This window comes from Triticum aestivum, chromosome 7A (genome assembly GCF_018294505.1).
Source record: "Triticum aestivum cultivar Chinese Spring chromosome 7A, IWGSC CS RefSeq v2.1, whole genome shotgun sequence".
In the NCBI taxonomy this organism is placed as follows: domain Eukaryota; kingdom Viridiplantae; phylum Streptophyta; class Magnoliopsida; order Poales; family Poaceae; genus Triticum; species Triticum aestivum.
In genome coordinates, this window is record NC_057812.1 from 197,678,780 (window position 1) to 197,702,065 (window position 23,286).

General features: G+C 45.4%; 1 protein-coding gene and 1 pseudogene across 1 annotated transcript; one reads left to right on the forward strand and one right to left on the reverse strand.

Moving 5' to 3' along the window:
• Positions 1–10,619: 10,619 nt before the first annotated feature.
• Positions 10,620–12,868, forward strand: LOC123153255 (aspartyl protease family protein At5g10770-like; annotated as a pseudogene).
• A 2,258-nt stretch (positions 12,869–15,126) lies between these two features.
• Positions 15,127–16,542, reverse strand: LOC123151335 (peroxidase 1). Its single transcript, XM_044571063.1, has 2 exons — positions 16,143–16,542; positions 15,127–16,023 (listed from the first exon to the last, which is right to left on the reverse strand). The coding sequence occupies exons 1-2, from the start codon at positions 16,347–16,349 to the stop codon at positions 15,256–15,258; spliced, it is 975 nt and encodes a 324-aa protein (XP_044426998.1). The 5' UTR covers positions 16,350–16,542; the 3' UTR covers positions 15,127–15,255.
• Positions 16,543–23,286: the final 6,744 nt, after the last annotated feature.

The following is a 23,286-nucleotide window of genomic DNA, read 5'->3' on the forward strand; positions in this document are numbered from 1 at the left end:
TTAAGAGAATGATGTGATGGACAAGACCCACCCATTAGCTTAGCATAATGATCGTTCAGTTTATTGCTATTGCTTTCTTCATGTCAAATACTTATTCCTTCGACTATGAGATTATGGAAGTCCCAGATACCGGAGGAATACCTAGTGTGCTATCAAATGTCACAACGTAACTAGGTGATCATAAATATGTTCTACAGGTATCTCCAAAGGTGTTTGTTGAGTTGGCATAGATCGAGATTAGAATTTGTCACTCCGAGTATCGGAGAGGTATCTCTGGGCCCTCTCAGTAATACACATCATAAGCTTGCAAGCAAACGACTAAGGAGTTAGTCATGAGGTGATGTATTATGGAACGAGTAAAGATACTTTCCGGTAACAAGATTGAACTAGGTACGAAGATACTGATGATCGAATCTCGGGCAAGTAACATATCGATGGACAAAGGGAATTATGTATGTTGTCATAAAGGTTCAACCGATAAAGATCTTTGTAGAAAATGTAGGAGCCAATATGAGAATCTAGGTTCCGTTATTGGTTATTGACCGGAGAGGTGTCTGATAATCCCCAAGTGCAGGGAATCATCGTAGCAATTCTTTCCCAAAGGTGGAAGTGATAAGTATGGAGTGTCGAACCCACAAGGAGCTAAAGGTAAGATCAATATTCTCTCAAGCCCTATTTGCCACTAATATAACTCTACGTACACCGAACGTTTGCTTCCAACTAGAAACGAGAAATAAAACTACGTTGTGGGTATGAAGAGGATAACTTTGCATGATATCGAAGAGCTAAAACATAAAAGTAGGTGTTGTTATCATAAAGTTAGAATAAATTACTAAATATTATAAATAGCGAGTGTGGAATAATGGTGGATCGGTGTGCGGAATTGTCTTAGGCAATTGTTAACAAGACTGATAGTCTTCATTGCAATTTCATAGGAGGGAGAGGCATAAGCTAACATACTTTCTCTTCTTGGATCATATGCACTTATGGTTGGAACTCTAGCAAGCATCTGCAACTACTAAAGATCATTAAGGTGAAACACAACCATAGCATTAAATCATCAAGTCCCATTTATCCCATACGCAACAACCCCCTTACTCGGGTTTATGCTTCTATCACTCAAGCAACCCACTATCAGCGAATCATCAACGTATTGCAACACCCAGCGGGAATCCCTCACGCTTGCGAGACACGGAGGGCACAATAGGACAGCACCAAAATAAAACATACAACTCATACCAATCTAGATCATCAATCAACGCAAAGGCAAAGCATATCTACTCAAAACATCATAGGATGGCAACACATCATTGGATTATAATATGTGGCATAAAGCACCATGTTCAAGTAGGGATTACAATGGGGTGTGGGAGAGTGGACCGCGTAAAAGAGATGAGGATGGTGATGATGATGGTGATGTTGATGAAGACGATCACCGTGGCGATAATTCCCCTCCCGATGGCACTCCGGCGCCACCGAGAGAAAGGAGGAGAGGTTCTCCCCCTTGTGCTTCCTCCTCCATGGCCTCCCCCTGGATGGGGAGAGGTTCTCCCTCTGGTCATTGGCCTTCATGACAATGATGGCCCCTCCAGGATCCTCCTCCATGCCCTCAGGTGATGATGGCCCCCTCCGGCAGGGTGCCAAAGAGGGCCTAGATTGATTTCTCGTGGCTACAGAGGCTTGCGGCGGCAGAACTTCCGGTCTAGGTTATTTTCTGGAGCTTTTGGCATCTATAGGAGAGGTTGGCGTCGAGAACAAGTCAGGGGCCCCACGGGAAGACCACGAGGCACAAGGGCATGCCCCCACCCTCGTGGGGCCCACGAGACTCCCCTCCGGTAGATTTTTGTTCCAGTATTTTTTATATATTCCAGAAAAATTCTCCGTTGATTTTCATCGCATTCCGAGAACTTTTATTTCTGCACAAAAACAACACCACGGTACTTCTGCTGAAAACAGCGTCAGTCTGGGTTAGTTCTAATCAAGTCATACCAAAATCATATAAAACTATTGTAAACATGGCATGAATACTTCATAAATTATAGATACGTTGGAGATGTATCAGCATCCCCAAGCTTAATTCATGCTCATCCTCGAGTAGGTAAATGATAAAAGAAATAATTTATGAAGTGTGAATGCTAGCAAGTGCATAAATTTGATCAATGATAGTTCCAATCACTTTTTATAGCATCATTATATATCATAACCGTAGCTCAACTCATAAAACTTCTCATGATCAAGTAACAAGCTATTCACATGTTAAAGTATAGATCATAAACTTTCTTGAGAACTAACAAACCGTGCTCTTAGTCATCAAACAATGGCAATTCATCTTATTTTCGGGAAGAGTCTATGTAAGAGCCTTGATTCAGCAAACTCCACATACTCAACTATCATTTAATCTTTCAAAAATGCTAATACTCATGTGATATTAATGGGTTCAAAGTTTTAATCGGATACAGAGAAAGATAGGGGCTTATAGTTTCGCCTCCCAACCTTTTACCTCAAGGGTAATGTCAACAATAATAATTTATGAAAACCTACATCCAAGTGGATATATATATATCTAGATCGCTCCAACACAAAGTGCTTGCCAAAGGAAAAAGTGTAAAAAAGGAAAGGTGATGATCACCGTGACTCTTGTATAAGGGTAGAAGGTAAAAGTTAAATATAGGCCCTTCACAGAGGGAAGCAGAGGTTGTCATGCGCTTTTATGGTTGAATGCACAAAATCTTAATGCAAAAGAACGTCACTTTATATTGCCTCTTGTGATAAAGACCTTTATAATGCAGTCCGTCGCTTTTATTTCTTCCCTATCACAAGTTCGTATAAAGCTTATTTTCTTCGCACTAATAGATCATACATATTTAGAGAGAAATTTTTATTGCATGCACCGATGACAACTTACTTGAAGGATCTTACACAATCCATAGGTAGGTATGGTGGACTCTCATGGAAAAACTAGTTTAAGGAATGTTTGGAAGCACAAGTAGTATCTCTACTTGGTGCAAAGAATTTGGCTAGCATGATAGGGAAAGGCAAGCTCAACATGTTGGATGATCCAAGACAATATAACGTTTCGGATATAGGAAAACATAACCCATTAAGTTGTCTTCCTTATCCAAGATCAACCATTTAGCATGTCATATTTTAATGAGTGCTCACAATTGCAAAAGATGTCCAAGATAGTATATTTATATGTGAAATCTATCTTCCTTCAATATTCTTTCATGAATTGTTCAAGTGACCAATTCTATGTTTGCTAACTTTCAATAAGTTTACTACCTATACTTATTATGTGTGAAGTCATTACTCCCCATGTTATAAGCATATGAAACGTATATAAATTCAGATTTATGACATTCAGTTCATTCAACCTTTTACTCATAGGATATATGTGAAGCACGTGAGTATATGACAAACTACTCCAAAAAGATATAAGTGAAGAATATTGAGTAGTCAAATAATTAAATAGCCATGGGAGGGTTCTTCTTCATTCAAGATTTCAGATCCAATGATTTTATTCAAACAACAAGTAAAATTGAAAATACGCTCCAAGCAATACACATATCATGTGACGAATAAAAATATAGCTCCGAGTAAGGTATACCGATAGTTTTGAAGACGAAAGAGGGGATGCCTTCCGGGGCATCCCCAAGCTTATGTGCTTTGAATATTACCTTGGGGTGCCTTGGGCATCCCCTGAAGGAAATATGCCCAAGAGGTAATAATAAATTTGTTATTTATATTTCCTTATATCATGGTAAATGTTTATTATTCATGCTAGATTGTATTAACCAGAAACTTAGTACATGTGTGAATACATAGACAAACAGAGTGTCACTAGTTTGCCTCTACTTTACTAGCTCGTTGAAATAATGATGGTTATGTTTCCTAACCATAGACATGAGTTGTCATTTGATTAACGGGATCACATCATTAGAGAATGATGTGATTGACTTGACCCATATGTTAGCTTAGCACGACGATCGTTTAGTTTGTTGCTATTGCTTTCTCCATAACTATACATGTTCCTATGATTATGAGATCATGCAACTCCCCAATACCGGAGGAACACTTTGTGTGCTACCAAATGTCACAACGTAACTGGGTGATTATAAAGGTGCTCTATAGGTGTCTCCAATGGTGTTTGTTGAGTTGGCATGGATCAAGATTAGGATTTGTCACTCCGATTGTCGGAGAGGTATCTCTAGGCCCTCTCGGTAATGTACATAACTATAAGCCTTGCAAGCAATGTAGATAATGAGCTAGTTACGGGATGTAGCATTACAAGATTGAACTAGGTATTGAGATACCGACGATCGAATCTCGAGCAAGTAACATACCGATGACAAAGGGAACAACGTATATCATTATGCGGTTTGACCGATAAAGATCTTCATAGAATATGTACGAACCAATATGAGCATCCAGGTTCCGCTATTGGTTATTGACCAGAGACATGTCTCGGTCATGTCTACATAGTTCTCGAACCCGTAGGGTCCTCACGCTTAACGTTCGGTGATGATCGGTATTACGAGTTTATGTGTTTTGATGTACCGAAGGTAGTTCGCAGTCCCGGATTTGATCACGGACATGACCAGGAGTCTTGAAATGGTCGAGATGTAAAGATCGATATATTGGAAGCCTATCTTTGGACATTGGAATGGTTCCGGGTGAAAACGGGACTATACCGGACCACCGGGAGGTTACCGGAACCCCCCGGGAGGTATATGGGCCTTATTGGGCCTTAGTGGAAGAGAGGGGAAAGAAGCAAAGGAGGGGGCACGCCCCCCCCCCCAAGCCCAATCCGAATTGGGAAGGGGGACAGGCCCCCTTTCCTTCCTTCTTCCCTCTCCTTCCTTCTCTCCTAAAACCAACAAGGCAAAGGGGGGAATCCTACTCCCGGTGGGAGTAGGACTACCCTTGGGGCGCGCCTAGGAGGCCGGCCCCCTCCCCCTCCTCCACTCCTTTATATACGGGGGAGGGGGCACCCCATAGACACACAAGTTGATCATTGATCTTTTAGCCGTGTGCGGTTCCCCCCTCCATCATAATCCACCTCGGTTATATCGTAGCGGTGCTTAGGTGAAGCCCTATTCTGGTAGCAATATCATCATCGTCATCATGCCGTCGTGCTGACGAAGCTCTCCCTCGAAGCTCTACTGGATCGCGAGTTTGCGGGATGTCACCGAGCCGAACGTGTGCAGATCGCGAAGGTGACGTACCTTCGGTGCTAGATCGGTCGATCGTGAAGACGTACGACTACATGAACCGTGTTGTCATAATGCTTCCGCTTACGGTCTACGAGGTACGTAGACGATACTCTCCCCTCTCGTTGCTATGCATCACCATGATCTTGCGTGTGCATAGGAAATTTTTTGAAATTACCGCGTTGCCCAACATCCCCAAGCTTTGGGTCTTTCCACTCCTTATTCTCCTCATATCGATATCTCACCCAAAGCTTGAAAACTTCAATCACACAAAACTTAACGGAACTTCATGAGATAGGTTAGAATGATAAAGAGTAAACCATTCACTTTGGTACTGTCAAAGACAAGGTTCATAATTGTTCTCACACAATGCCTACTGTAACATATCATTTCTACAATTTATATTGAGAAATATAAGCCATAGAAACTAGAAAACAAGCAAACTATGCAATGAAAACAGAATCTATCAGAAACAGAACAATCTGTAATGATCTGAACACCAACCACACTTCTGCTACTCCAAAAATTATGAAATAAATTGGTGGACGTGAGGAATTTGTCTATTAATCTTCTGAAAAAATAATCAACTCAATCGCACTCTTCTTTAGAAAATGACAGCTAATCTCGTGAGCGCAAAGTTTCTGTTTTTTTACAGCAAGATCACATTAACTTTCACCCAAGTCTTCCCGAAGGTCTTTCTTGGCATTTTATTGAAACAAAAGCTATAATACATGATTAATACAGTGGCTTAATCTTTAGAACACACAAAAACAGTAAGGGTAAATATTAGGTTGTCTCCCAACAAGCGCTTTTCTTTAATGTCTTTTAGCTAGGCATGATGATTTCAATGATGCTCACATAAAAGATAAGAATTGAAACATAAGGAGAGCATCATGAAGAATATGACTAGAAAATTTAAACCTAACCCACTTCCTATGCCTAGGGATTTTGTGAGCACACAATTTATGGGAACAAGAATCAACTAGCATAGGAAGGCAAAACAAGTATAACTTCAAAACTTTAAGCACATAGAGAGGGAACTTGATAGTATTGCAACTCCTACAAGCATGTATTCCTCCCTCATAATAATTTTCAGTAGCATCATGAATGAGTTCAACAATATAACCAGAACATAAAGCATTCTTTTCACGGTCTACAAACATAGAAATTTCACTAGTCTTCACATAAGCAAAATGCTTCTCATTCGGAATAGTGGAATCATTACTAACTAAAGTTGACACTCTTCCAGATCCACTTTAGATTATAGTATTATTCATACTCCAAAAGATATAAGTGAAGTTCATGGAGCATTCTACAATTAATATATACTAACCAATATCCAAGCTCAAAATATATAAGTGAAGCACACGAAGCATTCTATAAAACCATACTCAAAAGATTTAAGTGAAGCACAAAGAGCAATTCTATAAGATCGTACTTAAAAGATATATGTGAAGCACATGAAGCATTCTATAAATCAATTAAGGGCTATCTCATACTAGCATGGTTCTTAAAGGAAAAGCAAAAAACACAAAGGACACAAATCATGTGAACAAAACAAAAACTAAGGTATACCGATAATTGTTGAAGAAGAAAGATGGGATGCCAACTGGGACATCCCCAAGCTTAGATGCTTGAGTATCCTTAGAATATTTACTTGGGGTGCCTTGAGCATCCCCAAGCTTGAGATCTTGCCTCTCTTTATTCTTCTCACATCGGTAACTCCTCGTTCTTTGAACACTTCATCCACACAAAACTTTAACAAAAACTTTGTGAGATCCGTTAGTATAATAAAGCAAATCACTACCTTTAGGTACTATTGCAAACTCATTCCAATTTCATATTGGAACTATATCTACTCTATTTCAACTTCACCATGGTTCATACCCCCCCCCCCCCGATACTACCCATAGATTCATCAAAATAAGCGAGCAACTCATAGAAAACAAAATATGTCAAAAACAGCACAGTCTGGAGTAATCTGGAATTTTAGTAAACTTCTGTAACTCCAAAAAATTCTAAAAAAATATGAAAATTTGAACAATTTGTACAGAAGTAATGTGCAAAAAGTTTCATACCCATTTGACTTTCTAGTAAAAATGTAAAATCACGCGCTACGGCCAAAGTTTCTGTTTTTGTACTGCACAAAGTAAACAAGCAATCTAATCATCCTAAAACCAAGTCTTGTCACATTATTTTTATAATACAATGGATATATACAAGGGGATAATTATTTTCAGAGAAGCTTCTATGAAATTTTTTACATTTTTTCCATGAGCATGAACACAAGTGTTCAAGGTCGACCCTCATTTCTCCAATGCATAACCTTCCAATCACTTCTCTTATTGAAAAACTTTTTAGGTATGAGAGGCAAGTAAATTTTTTGTATTTTCATTATTTTAATTTTTTTGTATGTTTCACCCATAACTAAATAGAAACAAAAAAGGAAAAAACAAAATCTACTTAGTGAAGAAAGCAAACAAGCACACACGAGAATATCAACCCCACGCTATTGCTCCCCGGCAACGGCGCCAGAAAAGAGCTTGATAATTCTCAAGTGTAGGGAATCATCGTAGCAATTCCCAAAGGTGGAAGTGATAAGTATGGAGTGTCGAACCCACAAGGATCTCAAGGTAAGATCAATATTCTCTCAAGCCCTATCTACCACTGATACGTCTCTACGTACACCGAACGTTTGCTTACAACTAGAAATGAAAAATAAAACTACGTTCCGGGTATGAAGAGGATAACTTTGCATGATATCGGAGAGCTAAAACATAAAAGTAAGTGTTGTTATCATAAAGTTAGAATATATTACTAAATATTATAAATAGCGAGTGTGGAATAATGGTGGATCGGTGTGCGGAATTGTCTTAGGCAATTGTTAACAAGACCGATAGTCTTCATTGCAATTTCATATGAGGGAGAGGCATAAGCTAACATACTTTCTCTTCTTGGATCATATGCACTTATGATTGGAACTCTATCAAGCATCCGCAACTACTAAAGATCATTAAGATAAAACCCAACCATAGCATTAAAGCATCAAGTCCCCTTTATCCCATACACAACAACCTCCTTACTCGGGTTTATGCTTCTATCACTCAAGCAACCCACTATAAGTGAATCATGAACGTATTGCAACACCCTACAGCGGAAATCCCTCACGCTTGTGCGACACAGAGGGCACAATAGGACAGCACCAAAATAAAACATACAACTCATACCAATCTAGATCATCAATTAACCCAAAGACAAAGGATATCTACTCAAAACATTATAGGATGGAAACACATCATTGGATCATAATATGTGGCATAAAGCACCATGTTCAAGTAGGGATTACAGCGGGGTGCGGGAGAGTGGACCGCGTAAAAGAGATGAGAATGATGATGATGATGAAGACGATCACCACGGCGATGATGAAGACGATCACCGCGGTGATGATTCCCCTCCCGATGGCACTCCGGTGCCACCGAGAGAGAGAAGGAGAGGTTCTCCCCATGTGCTTCCTCCTCCATGGCCTCCTCCATGGATGGGGAGAGGTTCTCTCTCTGGTCCTTGGCATTCATGACGATGATGGCCCCTCAAGGATCCTCCTCCATGCCCTCCGGTGATGATGGCCCCCTCCGGCAGGGTGCCAGAGAGGGCCTAGATTGATTTCTCGTGGCTACAGAGGCTTCCGTCGACGGAATTTCCGATCTAGGTTATTTTCTGGAGGTTGGCATTTATAGGAGAGGTTGGCGTCGAGAACAGGTCAGGGTGGGCCCATGGGATGACCATGAGGCACAGGGATGCGCCCAGGGGTTGGGCGCGCCCCTCACCCTGGTTACTAATGGCGCACGTGTTACGTGGTGCGCCATTACTACTTTTGCAAAAAAAATTGTTAGTAGTGGCGCACCGTGGCTGTGGTGCGCCATTACTAGTTTGAACTAGTAATGGCGCACTGTACCCTGGTGCGACATTACTAGTTTTGAAAAAAATTGTTAGTAATAACGCACCATGTGTGTGGTGCGCCATTAGTGATGAGGACACTAATGGCGCACCTGTATCTGATGCGCCACTTCTATATAGCAGTGGCGCACTAGCAGTGGCGCACCACATACATGGTGCGTCATTAATGTCCATATTAGCTATAGCCATTTTCCTGGTAGTGCTCTTTGTCGTCCGCTGGCTGACGGCAAAGCACGCCGTTAACCCCTAACGGCTCTGACCCCACCTCACTGCCGTCCATGATCTTTGCCGTCTGCTGGCCACCAACAGCGGACGGCACGATCCTTTGCCGTCCGTTTCCAGGAAGCGGACGGCAAAGAAGGCCTTTGTTGGCACGTTTCAGACGGACAGTTTGCCGTCTGCTGGCGGACGGCAAAGAAGTTTGCCGTCCGTGATCCATGCCTTTGCCGTCCGCCATGACGGACGGCAAAGAAGCTGATTCCAGTAATGAAGTAATGGTGAGGCACATAGGCTAGCTAGAATGGTCAATACCCTAGACATTCGACGACCTATGTAGCTCATGGATCCACCAGATCATCTTTGTATTCCCCTAAATGTTGATACACTCTAAAACAAAAGGCAAAGCAGAAAGGAAGGAAAGGAGGGCACCACGCATCATAGCCGATCGTGAATTTTTTGAGCTCGGGTTTCTGAACTCCTCTTATCCTTATCCTTCAATGTTGCTTTGAGATCCGTGCTACACAACTAACTTAGTACATGAAATTTTCTTTTTTTTTGTTTCTTCAAAACAAAACAATATATGAACATCAAACTTTGCACGACAACAAAAAAAATCTTACTATAATTATAAAACTTTCAGTTTTTTGTCCAACATAAATATATACAGAATGAGATATGTTGATTAAAAAAATCTTATTTTTAGTATTTATGATGCAGGAAAAAAACATGAATTTCTTTTTCCCACATTCTAGTTAGAATGTTTTGTTGTGCTGCAAAGTTTGAAATTCATATGTTGTTCCACATGAGAGCGAAAAAAAAGAGAAAATTACTTGCATGAATCGCGATGCAGAATTGGATGGATAGATAAAGGGGTGTCTGAGAACCTAATCCACAGTGTGTTTTCGCTAGCCAGCCGTGCGGCAAACTGCTCTGGTAATAGTTTTACAAGCGAAAAAAAGCATCAGCCGACCCATCCGACGGGATCGGTTGCATCAGCCGACCTATTGGACGGAATGGGTTGCATCATCCTCATCGGATCCATCGCGCCGAGGCCGCAGCCAAGCTCCTGCTCAGCTCGTTCGAGGCGCAGGCCTTGGCAACGGCCACGCCTGTTTTTGTTTTTCGTGATCATGTCGGACCTGACACGATGCCCCGCGTCCGCCTATATAAGGATTCGGATCACTGCCGCTCCATTCATTCACCGGCGCGAGACAAATACCTTGAGCTGTGCTTGCAATGGCGTCGCCCCGACTGCCGTCGCTCTACGGCGGTCTGCTGGTGCTGGCCCTCCTCTGCGGCGGCGCTCTGGCGGCTGGGCCGACCCGCTACCTCTCCGTCAGCCTCGACCAGGTGGTCGGCTCCAAGGCACGAGCCCAGTGCTATGATCCCTCCTCGTTTTCAGGTATGGCTCGGGGTGTACTACGTCCAGGTGTGAAAGTACCGTACAAAGTGCCGATGCTTTGTTTTAAAAACAAGTGTGCTGCGTTTTCTGATTTTTGATACAATTTGTCTTGTTTGAAAATATTCCAAGTTTTTTTTTCTTTTTTCAGAGTGTATTTTGTTGTTTTATTGTGTACCAGCAAATCTGCTATGAAACAAGGCACTCTTATTGGTGGTAAACAATGCATTATTATGATACACACTTTGAAACCAGAAAACTAATGAAACATTATGTAACACTATGAAAAAAAAACAAATTTGCTTGACCACAGAAAAGAAGTTGTATCTAGAGTACGTGTACCATATCTATGCAGCTATATATGTCCATCCAGTGGATCACAACATGTATTATAATTTGCTGAACATGCCAACGTTTTAATATAGGCACATATAGGTTTTAGAATGTTCTAAAAATAAGAGACATTTACTTTTTCAAATGCATTTTTTACCGTTATTACAGAAAGAGCAATACGTATACGTTTTTGTAACATGTGATATGTAAATGATTGACAGACGAGACTTCTCGCAACAAGTTCACCATCCATCCATCTTGTGGCGCGGGCGAGCAAGTGGGACGCAAGCGCGGCATCCTTAGCCACCACAGAGCCCGGCTGAGCACCATCCACCAAAGGTCTTACCCTTCGGCCATGCCTCCCATGTATTTCCCGCCGACCCCCGCACCAACCACCGTCTTCCCTCCACTGTTTTTTCCACCAAGCCCCACACCGCTTCCAGCATCAGCGGACCTGCCTCCTATCAGCATCCCAGACCACCCGGGCACCTATTTCCCGCCAAGCCCCGCGCCAGGTTCAGTACCAGCAGATGGCATGCCTCCGATGTTACCAGTCGTCGCCTTCCCTCCTATGTTCTTCCCGCCAAATCCAGCACCATCAGAGGGGATGCCTCCATCACCAGCCATCGCCTTCCCTCCGATATACTTCCCGCCGGCTCCTGCACCATCGGAGGGGCCGTCGGTCACCATCCCGGATGTCCCGGGGACCAGCGGCTTCAACATAACGGAGTTTGTCGTCGTCGTTGGCTTTGGCACGCCATCTCAGCCAGCTGCCTTGTTGTTCGACACCGGCAGCGACCTCTCGTAGGTCCAGTGCCAGCCGTGCACGGGCCACTGTTACCAGCAAAACGACCCGCTCTTCGACCCGACCAAGTCTTCGACCTACGACGTCGTGCGTTGCGGTACGCCAGAGTGCTCGGCAGCCGGTGGCATGTGCAATGGCACCACCTGCCTCTACAACGTGAACTATGGTGACGGTTCATCCACGTCTGGCGCACTCTCACAGGAGACGCTGACGTTCTCCTCGTCGCGCAAGTTCTCCAGCTTCCCGTTCGGATGCGGCACGACCAACCTGGGTGACTTTGGCAGCGTCGACGGGCTGCTTGGCCTTGGCCGTGGCCAGCTCTCGCTGGCCTCGCAGACGGCCTCCTCGTTCGATGGCACCTTCTCCTATTGTCTGCCGTCTCACAACATGACGAGGCCCGGGTTCCTCAGCATTGGCGCCGCCCCAGACATCGGCAAGGTCCAGTACACGGCGATGATAAAGAAGCCGCAGTACCCATCCTTCTACTTCGTGGAGCTCGTGTCCATCGACATTGGTGGCTACGTCCTGCCGGTGCCGCCATCCGTGTTCACCAGCAAGGGCACCCTGCTCGACTCCGGCACCACGTTCACGTACATCCCTGCGCAGGCCTACAACTTGCTCCGCGACCGGTTCAAGTTCACCATGAAGGGGTACAAGCCGGCGCCACCCTTCCAAGACCTCGACACGTGCTATGACTTCTCTGGCCAGAGCGTGATCTTCCAACCAGGGATGTCCTTCAAGTTCAGCGATGGAGCCGTGTTCGATATCGACATCTTCGGGGTCATGATATACCCTTATGTGGACCACCCGGCCATCGGTTGCTTCGCGTTCGCGTCGAGCGATCCCACGGATCAGTTCTCCATCATCGGCAACACTCAGCAGCGTTCTGCTGAGGTGATCTACGATGTCGTAGCCGAGAAGATTGGTTTTGTTCCGCTGAGTTGCTGATTTCGTGGTAGAAAAGTGAGCGATGCATATCGCCACCCAATGTGCCCGCGGGTGTCGGTATCCTTTACTTTGTTTTTGATTTCCAACTACGAATAAAGGGGTTGAAGCGGTGGCTGCTTCCTTTGCATATCGAAAACATTCGTGTTCACCCGGCTGATTTGAGCAGAATTCTCGGTCACCTACACAGCCGACCACGTGTCCCGTCTTATCATGTGTCGTGCATGCATGCATGCATGCATCGTATTTGAAGAGCTGCTCGTATCTCACGCTCTTTTATGAGCGTGTGTCTACTTCGTCTGATCGCAATTTGGGTATTTATTGAAAATCGTCATATTTAGGGAACTTAGTACCACTTTCTCGTTAAGGCATGAGGAACCACACCATCTTTGCACCTAACGGAGAGCAATGATTGTATGATTTGCTCATGGAAACAGGGGAACTGACAAGTAGGCCCCACTTGTCAGGCTGACATGAAGAATATTAAAAACTTTTGATCAACTGATGTGTCAAATGAGACGTGACCCCACCTATCAAGAACTAGATGGTCATCTTCTTCACATCTCTCTCTCTCTCTCTCTCTCTCTCTCTCTGAGGCATTTCATCGAACAACTTTTGGGCGCTAATACTTTTCCTCTTGGTGGAAAGAGTGCAGCGGCAGCTCGTCTGCCTCTCCATGGAGTGTTGGCGGGTAGTTTTTCTCGTAAGCGTGGCTTCCCACACCACGTCATGCAGCAGTAGCTCCCGCACTACCGCGTCTTGCCCGCCATGAGCAACCTCAATGGTTCATCCGCTGGGAACAGAATGCCCGTAACTCCTCTCTCCGCCTCGGGCCGCTCCATTGTCGGGGGGCTGTCGTTCCACGCCATGAAGACCGTGGCCTAGTGGAGTTATCTGGCAAGGTTGAGAGCGAGCACGAACTCCGAGTGCGCGAGCTCTGCGGTGCAAGCCAGTGCCTTCTCCTGTTTGCCAGTGACGTGGACCTCCAGAGCCTCCCTGTCCTGATCACAGATAGGTGCGACTTCCAAGGCTTCACTGTCTACCATGGCTCAGCGCAACGCCCACTAACTGTCTTACTTCCTCAAGATCGGAGCCCGGAGCGACGACGCTTCAAGGAGTGGATCCGGAGCTTGGGCTTCCAGATCGAGCAGGTCCCCCACCCTCGTGTGCTGCCATCACTCCTCAGCCAGCCGCTTCCGCTTACGCGTGGAATTTCTCTGCGGACGACTCCTCCACTCAGCTCCACCATTACCAAACTTAAGCTCCAGCACACCGCCGACACCCCCTCACACGACTTGCTTGATAAAATGCCATGAAGAAACAGAGGAAAAGTAAAAATAAACCTAGGAAGAATATAAAGGCCGAGTCATTGACGGAATAAGAGGTTGGACCCATCTCCGCCTCAGCAAAATGTACATGTAAACAAGCCATGCCATCCTGATAGGTGGGCCCAACCTGTCGGTTTCCCTATTTTCACGAGCAAATCTGACCATCAATACTCTCCATCAGTCGTTAAGCGCAATTCCTCGTGCTCTGACCAGAAAGTAGTGCTAGGTTGTTACTCTAGCCCTAAATGTGATAGTTTTTCGTAAATACCTCATGATGATACAACACTGTCTCACGCTTGTTTTCCTCTGCACGTGTATGGTCCTTTTTCTTTTTTGCGGGAAGTCATAGCTGATTCCAGTCCACATTTTTCTTTGTTCACAGCTAAGTGTTGATGGCATGTACTATTAATTTTTTTTCTTCCAAAACAATGGTAAAAGCTCTGCCATTTTTCATTAAAAAAGTAAAAGGGAGTTATCTACGACCTCTTACAACGATTTCATCTTGCTAGACGTTGGATCGTGCTTAGCAATAGTCCAGATCGCATGGTTGTCCCGTAGTTCACTTTTCACGGGTTCTTTTTCTTTTGTATGAAAATTCTATTTGCCGCATAGTCGGGGATTCGCACAAGGAGCTAAACAAGATGGGCCGTCCTACTTTTGGTTTTTTATTGTTTTTCTTTTCTTCTCTTTATGTTTTCTGTTTCTTTTCTTTCCTTTTTGGTTTTCTGTTTTTCTTTTTCAAGATTTTAAAAAATATTTGAATTTCTTGAAAAATGTTTAGAATTTTTATTTTATTTTGAGTTTTTCATTAATTGTTCAAAACTTTAAAAAATGTTGCCGTTTCCAAATTAATTTCTGTTACTACATAATTTCCCATGTATAAATACCATGTTTAATTCTCTAAGATTGTGTCATATATACCAGTATATTTCTTTTTTTTGTGTCATATATACTAGTATATTTCTGAACACGAGCAGTAACAATAGACAAATTAAGATACACCATCTGGTCCCAATTTTCAACAGACACTTGTTCCACGGCATTAATCCGCTACTAGCTTCTCTAGTTGAGGACGTAGCATTTCTTCCTTATGTCTCCATCACGGCCGATAAGCACGCCGATGTTGCCCATCTTGATCATGGACTCGCTGAAATCCCTGAAGAACGCGTCGTCGAACTTGCCGGTAGCGACGTGCCGGACGTATTCCTCGGTGGTGGCGTCAGTGAGCAGGGCAGCGTCGGAGCGGAAGAGCCCCCTGCGCTTGGCGACGTGACGGTAATAGCTGGTGTCGAAGGTCCTGTAGCTGCCGGGATCCATCTCCGACAGCATGCTCTTGTCGTGGACGCTCTTGCACTTGAGCCTCAGCTTGTCGGCATACTCGCTGTCCAGCGACGGGTCGACGAGGCCGTTTCCGGTGGTGTTGTAGAGCCGGTCGGCGAACGACGGGCAGTGCGCCGTCCCGAGCGTGTGCGCGCCGGAGAGGACGACGAGGTCCTTGAGGTCGAGCCCCTTGGAGGCGAAGATCCGGGTGAGCAGAGGGACGTCGCCGAAGGAGGGTGGCAGCTCGTCGCTCGCCTCCGTGGCAGTGGACACGCTGCCGTCTCTCCTGCCGAGCGCCACGGGCCAGGAGGGTCCCTTGGCCAGGACGACGGCGTCGCGGGCCATGAGCGTGAGTACGTCGGCGCAGGACACAACGCCCGGGCATGCGGCCTCGAGCTTGGCCTTCACCCGCTCCACGGAGCCGAATCCCCGCAGGCTCTTGTTGGGCTTGGCGTCCCTCTCTGCCAGGTTGCCCTTGGTGGAGTCCAGCAGCACAGACGCGTCACAGCCCTGCATGTGGCGTTCCGCGTTTGCGTACATCATCCATCAGTACACGGACATGCATGCTTGTGCAAGTGCGCAAAGCCATCATGATCAATGGAACGCAAAGTGTGGAGAGATGTGCTTACCCTGACAAAGCAGTCGTGGAAATGAAGGCGGAGGAGCGGGCCGGCGAGGCTGGGCGCGGCGGAGATGATCTTCACCATCTCCTCGCGGACTATCGCCTCCACGTCCGGGCATGACTTGCGGTAGTATCCCATCTCCAGCTGGGCCACGGCCGAGCTCGCGGCGAGAACCAGCAGGGATATAGGGATCAGGAAAGACCCCATCGCCATGAATCTTCAGAAGCAAGGATGTCTACTAAAGGCCCGTTCGGAGGCTCTCCACTCCTCGACTCTCTCCCGGAGCGGCCGGAGCTACAGTTTAAAATTATGGAGTGGCCGAAGAGGTACTCCGCAGATCCTCGTATTCTGCGGAGCTGGGCCAGTGCCGAACAGGGCCTAAGTAGATTGGTAAGTGATCTAAGCTCGAAATGTGGACGGATTGATATGTCCTTGCAGTTCCCAGTATTTATAGATGTGTTAGGAGGACCGCTGATTACGTAGTAGACGTACTTGGGTGGATATGCATCTGTGCGACGGACACCCTGTTTCTGCGTATACACGCATGTGCTAACTTCCACGGTTCCACCTCAATTAGCTACCACCAGCTATGTACGTGGTTAAGAAATTATGCAACGAAGCATTGACGCGAAACAAATTAGACGCCGCCGAGACGCCGGCCAGTTCGTGACCGCGTCCATCACAGCAGGATGACATGTACCTATGTCATCTTGCCCGAGCTAGCTAGCTTGAGCGGACGGGAAGGCAATTATCTTCGACTTAAAAAAGGAACATCAGAGTACAGTAATAGACGAAGGGAATAAACCTCCATGTGGCTGGCCAATGATTTGGGCCGTTCGTCGCCAAGGGAATAGTAGTATAGCTCTGTGACGAGGAGGAATTCTTGGGTGATGCGGCGGATTTCAATGGCACGTCCCGTAACGTACGTGAAGGTTACGAAAGATGCACGTTCTCCGCAGTGGCAGGTAGGTTGACCATGCCCGTTTGGCCTTTTGCGCGCCAACATGGAGGATTTGGAACAACCTGCAGACCGATATGCATGTACACTGGTTATTTGACAGACAGGGTTATAATTCGCTGCCTGATAAACAGGCGTTACAACGTCATTGCATCGAGCTTTACCGCAAAGCCAGTTATGAAACCACAAATTTCAGTTGAGGATATCTATCGGCAGGATAAGTGTCTAGAGGAGACGAGAGGAAGGACGAAGGGGTGACCGAGCGAGAACTGAGAAGAGATGAGGAAGGATCAAGCAAATTACAAGAAAAAACCCACCATATTTTGGGCTACGGTGTAAGTTTGCTACCACACCTTTTTTTCTTCTTCAAAAAAACACTATTTTATAGGCCTATTGGTTACAAATTGCACTGGTCTTGGGCTTACCATGTTTTGACAACGGACGAGTGGGACCCGTCTGTCAGGCTGATGTGGCATGCATATGTGGACAAATGCTTGAGGTGGATCTGGGTCCCACATGTCATCCTCATTCCATCTCTTCTCCCCCCCCCCTCACGCGCGCGCGCGCACACACACACACACACACCGGGACACCTTCCTCCCAACATTTGAAATTTAAATCACATAAGGATTCAACCAAAAACAATAACTAAGAGCATCCAAAAGCCAACATATTTAACAAAGGTCAAAACCTAACACATCCAACACAGTTCTTAAAAAGCGACCACATGCAACATAAATCACACACTCCCATTTCCACTATCCTGATCATGGAATATCGATCTTGGTGTTTTGGAAGCCAAGTTCTCTCCACGAGTGAGCCCTCAATAATATCTTGACATGTCATCAACCCCTCTCGCGTCCATGAGCATGATCGTCTCTACTCTTGCTCCTTCCTCTTGTTCATCTCCTTCTTTGCCATGATCATCAACCACTTCTCCTTGGTAGCAACCATATGTTCCTTCGTCATGGGCGTCATCTCCTAAAATCTTCATCAAGCGTGTGTGCCTCAGTAAAATATGTTTGAGCTCCAACCACCCAACCATCTTCTATTGCTTGTGTTGGGCGTTGGGCTACCGCAACCCCTTCCTCCTATTGATCCACGCATTGAGTTCTTCTTTGTATCCACCCACTCTACCATCCTATTTAGCCTCTTTCTCTTTTTTTCTCCCATCTAGCCGAGAGCTTGGAGTGGGGCTTCTCCCCTCATCATCCTCACCCTCGTCATCCTCCTCGAGATCAATGGAAGATGATACACTCAATCTTGACGTGCTCGGTGTTATTGTTTCATAATTTCTCCTCGCCCACTTCACATTTCCTTTAAGAGGATTGTAACAATGCAACAAAGTAAATGGCTTGTTCCCATTCATATTGAATTGTTCCTACACAGCTCTTGGTTGTAGATGCCATACTCATCAATTGTCGCTCCAATAGAAGGTGTGATCTTCACTTGATCAACACATCCCGAGCACCGGTTGCAACCACCTTGAATTACACTCCAGCATTGTGCGAGAGAACTTTGCGTGTGGTTGGAGAGAACCTTGACGTTGGTTGCATACTATTCGTCGATCCTCTTTCAAAATGTTTCTGAAGGAAATATTCCCTAGAGGGAATAATAAAGTTGTTATTTTATATTTCCTTATTCATGATAAAGGTTTATTATTCATGCTAGAATTGTATTGATTCAAAACTTAAATGCATGGGTGTATACATAAACAAATACCGTGTCCCTAGTGAGCCTCTACTAGACTAGTTCGTTGATCAAAGATGGTTAAGGTTTCCTAACCATAGACATGTGTTGTCACTTGATAACGGGAGCACATCATTAAGAGAATCATGTGATGGACAAGACCCATCAGTTAGCTTAGCATATGATCGTTCAGTTTATTGCTATTGTTTTCTTAATATTAAATACATAATCCTTTGACTACGAGATCATGCAACTCCTGGATACCGGAGGAATACCTTATGTGCTATCGAACGTCATAGCGTAACTGGGTGATCATAAAGATGCTCTACAGGTATCTCTGAAGGTGTATGTTGAGTTGGCATGGATCAACATTAGAATTTGTCAATCTGTGTATCGAAGAGGTATATCTGGGCCCTCTCGGTAATACACATCACAAGAAGCTTGCAAGCAAAGTGACTAAGGTGTTAGTTACGAGATGATGTATTACGGAATGAGTAAAGAGACTTGCAGGTAACGAGATTGAACTAGGTATGAAGATACCGGCGATCGAATCTCAGGCAAGTAACATACCGATAGACAAAGGGAATTACGTATGTTGTCATAAGGTTCGACCGATAAAGATCTTCATAGAATATGTAGGAACCAATATGGGCATCCAGGTTCCACTATTGGTTATTGACCGGAGAGGTGTCTCGGTCATGTCTACATAGTTCTCGAATCCGTAGGGTCCGCACGCTTAACGTTTGTTGATGATATAGTGTTATATGAGTTATGTGATTTGGTGATCGAATGTTGTTAGGAGTCCCGGATGATATCACGGACATGACAAGGAGCTCCAGAATGGTCCAGGGGTAAAGATTGATATATAGGACGATGATATTTGAACACCGGAAGTGTTTCGTGAGGTACTGGGTAGTTAACGGATTACGGAAAGGGGTTCCCGGAATCCCCGGGAAGTTATATGGGCTTAATGGGCCAAAGGGGGAACACACCATCACACAAGGGGCTGGTGCGCCCCTCTCCCTGGCCGCCGGCCCTAGGGGAAGAAAAGGGAGAGGGTTCGTGAAGGAGTCCTGGATTAGGGGGCCCTCGGACAACCGGACTATATACTTTGGCCGGACTGTTGGACTAAGAAGATACAAGATTGAAGACTTCGTCCCGTGTCCGGGTGGAACTCTTCTTTGCGTGGAAAGCAAGTTTGGCAATTCGGAAATGTAGATCTCCTCCCTTGTAACCGACTCTGTGTAACCCTAGACCCCTCCGGTGTCTATATAAACCGGAGGGATTAGTCCGTAGGACAATGTAACACCCCGGATATGATTTACCTAATATGTAATCCAACTCTTGCCGTTTCCGGCGTTAAGTTATTTTATTTTCTCGGGTTCGGGTTTTTGTCTCCGTGTGTTGTTGTCATTGTCATGCATCTCATATCATGTCATCATGTGCATTGCATTTGCATACGTGTTCGTCTCATGCATCCAAGCATTTTTCCCGTTATCCGTTTTGCTTTCCGGCGCTCTGTTCTCCTCCGGTGGTCATTTCTACCTTTCTTTCGTGTGTGGGGGTTAAACATTTCCGGATTTGACCGAGACTTGCCAAGCGGCCTTGGTTTACTACCGGTAGACCGCCTGTCAAGTTTCGTACCATTTGGACTTCGTTTGATGCTCCAACGGTTAACTCAGGGACCGAAAAGGCCTCGTGTGTGTTGCAGCCCAACACCCCTCCAATTTGGCCCAAAACCCACGTAAACCCTCTCCATCATCTAGAGCGTTCGATCATGATCGCGTGGCCGAAAACCACACCTCATTTGGACTCTCCTAGCTCCCTTTATGCCTATATAAAGAACCCCCTCCGAAATTCACGGGTGAAACCCTAACCCTCTCCCTCTCCTCGCGACCGGACAAAAACGCCACCGACGGACATGTCCATTTCCACCCCGCCGCCGCCACTTGTCGCCGCCTGATTCGCCCGCCCAGGTGCCCACTTCGCTGCCGCCAGGGCCCGCGGGACCCACGTCCGGCCCTCCCAGCCCGAAGAGGCGCGCCGCCCGCCGCCTCCCTTCTTCCTCCCGCGCGGTGAGCCGCCCGGCCCTCCCTCGCGTCCGGCCGCCGCAGACGCCATCGCCGGCGAGCTCCAGCGCTCCCTCCGGCCGGCACCGCACCACCACCGCCTTCTCCTCCGCCGCAGCCGCACCTCCCCGCTTCCCCCTCCGGTTCGGATCCGGCGGGATCCGGCGCCCCAACCTCGCCGGCCCTCTTCCCCGGCGGCCTCTCCGTCGAGCTCCAGCGCCGACCCCGGCGATCCTCGATCCGCGCGCCGGCGATCCAGATCTGATCCGGACAAACCCTAGGGTTGACTTATTTTTTTCTCCAAGTCCCATATTTTTTTGCAATATTCATCGTGCCGTACCTTTGCATCCGTAGATCTGTTTTGGGCATATAGCATATCAAAATGTTCGTCTCAGAGTGTACATCATTTCTTCTCATTGCATCATTTTCATTGAAGTTCATCTTGATGCCCGAAATGCTATTGGAAGAGTGCTATTTGAGATAATTGTCAGATCTGCTGCTCCAAATAGTCATTTGTCATTTTTGCCATGATTAATGTGTGCATGATATGCCCCTGAGATCTACATATGTTTTGTTATATGCTTTGCCATCTTTTCAGAGGTGCAACCCATGTTTTTTTGTGATGTGTGTGGTGACTAGCACAAGCTTGCAAAGTGGTGCATTTGTTAATGCTGATTTCAGAGACTTAGCAATTTTCACCAAGTCCTTGATCTGTTTATATCAATATGCCATATGTTCTTGTTGTTTCCTAGTGACCTGTGCCTCTTTTGAGGATGATCAGTAAGGATGATTTGTTAATCTTGTAGTGCTATATCCATCCATGTCTTTGTTTACAATTATGGAGCACCCTAGCTTGAGTCAATCGAGCTATACTTTTGCTATTTCGTGAATCTGGGCAGATTGTCTACTTGTTAGCGATTTTGCCGAGGATGTTGTACTTGATCCGTGCATGCTATGTTGTTGTTCTTGCCATGTCTAGCTTGTATAATGTGTATTATTGATGGTTGTATGCTTAGATTGTCATGACATGCTCTGTAGTGAGTGCATCGAGCTCGTAAACATGCCTACTTGATATCTGATTTTGCATGCTCCAGTTTTTCACTAAGTCTGTGATCTGTTTATGTTTTTGCCATGTTCACATGCTTGCAATTGTATTTTCTGATCCCTTTTGGCTCAAGGTCATTAAGGGACTTTTGTTAAGCTCTTTGAGTAGCTCCATGCCATGCTTTACTTTGCCATGTTCAGGTCCTGTAGCATATAGTTTTCATGCTCCAAAGTGTGCTACCTGATCTGAAATTCCAGACAAGTGTTAATTTCACTAAGTCTGAGATCTGTTTACCAAATGCACTTTTGCCATGCTTGTTTGAACCTGTTAATGGATGAATTGGCCGTAGCTCAGTGTTCATCTTTTGTTAAGCATCATGAATGGATCCCTGTCATGTATTTTGTTGCCATGTTTGAGTGTTGTAGCATGTTTAACTTGTTGCATTTAGATGGCTACTTGCTGTATATCGTAGACCGGTGCCATATTTGAATTGCTTGCCATTTCCAAACCGTGTCTCCGATTCCGGTGATCTTTATATCGTTTTCAAGCGAAATCATCTCACCTTTCCAGTGGCACACTTGGTTTTCCAAGTTGAGGTCAGGTTCATTCATTCCTTGTCAAATCTTGCATATGCATCGCATATCGCATCCCGCATAGCATACCATGTTTGCATCATGTTGTTTGAGTATGCACGTGGTTGATTGCGTTCCTTTTGCTTGCTTGTCTTGTTTGGGTAGAGCCGGGAGACGAGTTCTCTAACGAGGAGCCCGTTGAGTTTGCTTTCGAGGATCCAGTCAACTCTGACAACTTTGCAGGCAAGATGATCATACCCCCGAAATCACTTCTATCTTTGCTTTGCTAAATGCTCGCTCTTTTGCTATGCCTATGCTATGATGCCTACCACTTGCTTATCATGCCTCCCAAATTGTCATGTCAAACCTCTAACCCACCATGTCCTAGAAAACCGTTGATTGGCTATGTTACCGCTTTGCTCAGCCCCTCTTATAGCGTTGCTAGTTGCAGGTGAAGATTGGAGATCGTTCCTTGTTAGAACATTATTTACTTGTTGGGATATCATTATATTACCTTGTTATCTTAATGCATATATTATACTTGGTAAAGGGTGGAAGGCTCGGCCTTTTTCCTAGTGTTTTGTTCCACTTTTGCCGCCCTAGTTTTCCGTCATATCGGTGTTATGTTCCCGAATTTTGCGTTCCTTACGCGGTTGGGTGATAATGGGAACCCCTTGATAGTTCGCCTTGAATAAAGCTTTTCCAGCAATGCCCAACCTTGGTTTTACCATTTGCCACCTAGCCTCTTTTCCCTTGGGTTTCCGGAGCCCGAGGGTCATCTTTTTAAACCCCCCCCCCCGGGCCAGTGCTCCTCTGA

Excerpts from the sequence above, each read along its gene's own strand:
- LOC123151335 (XM_044571063.1), bottom strand. The coding sequence starts at position 16,349 with ATGGCGATGGGGTCTTTCCTGATCCCTATATCCCTGCTGGTTCTCGCC. Across the intron at positions 16,024-16,142 it reads TCCACGACTGCTTTGTCAGG|GGCTGTGACGCGTCTGTGCT; the intron begins GTAAGCACATCT and ends CGCCACATGCAG.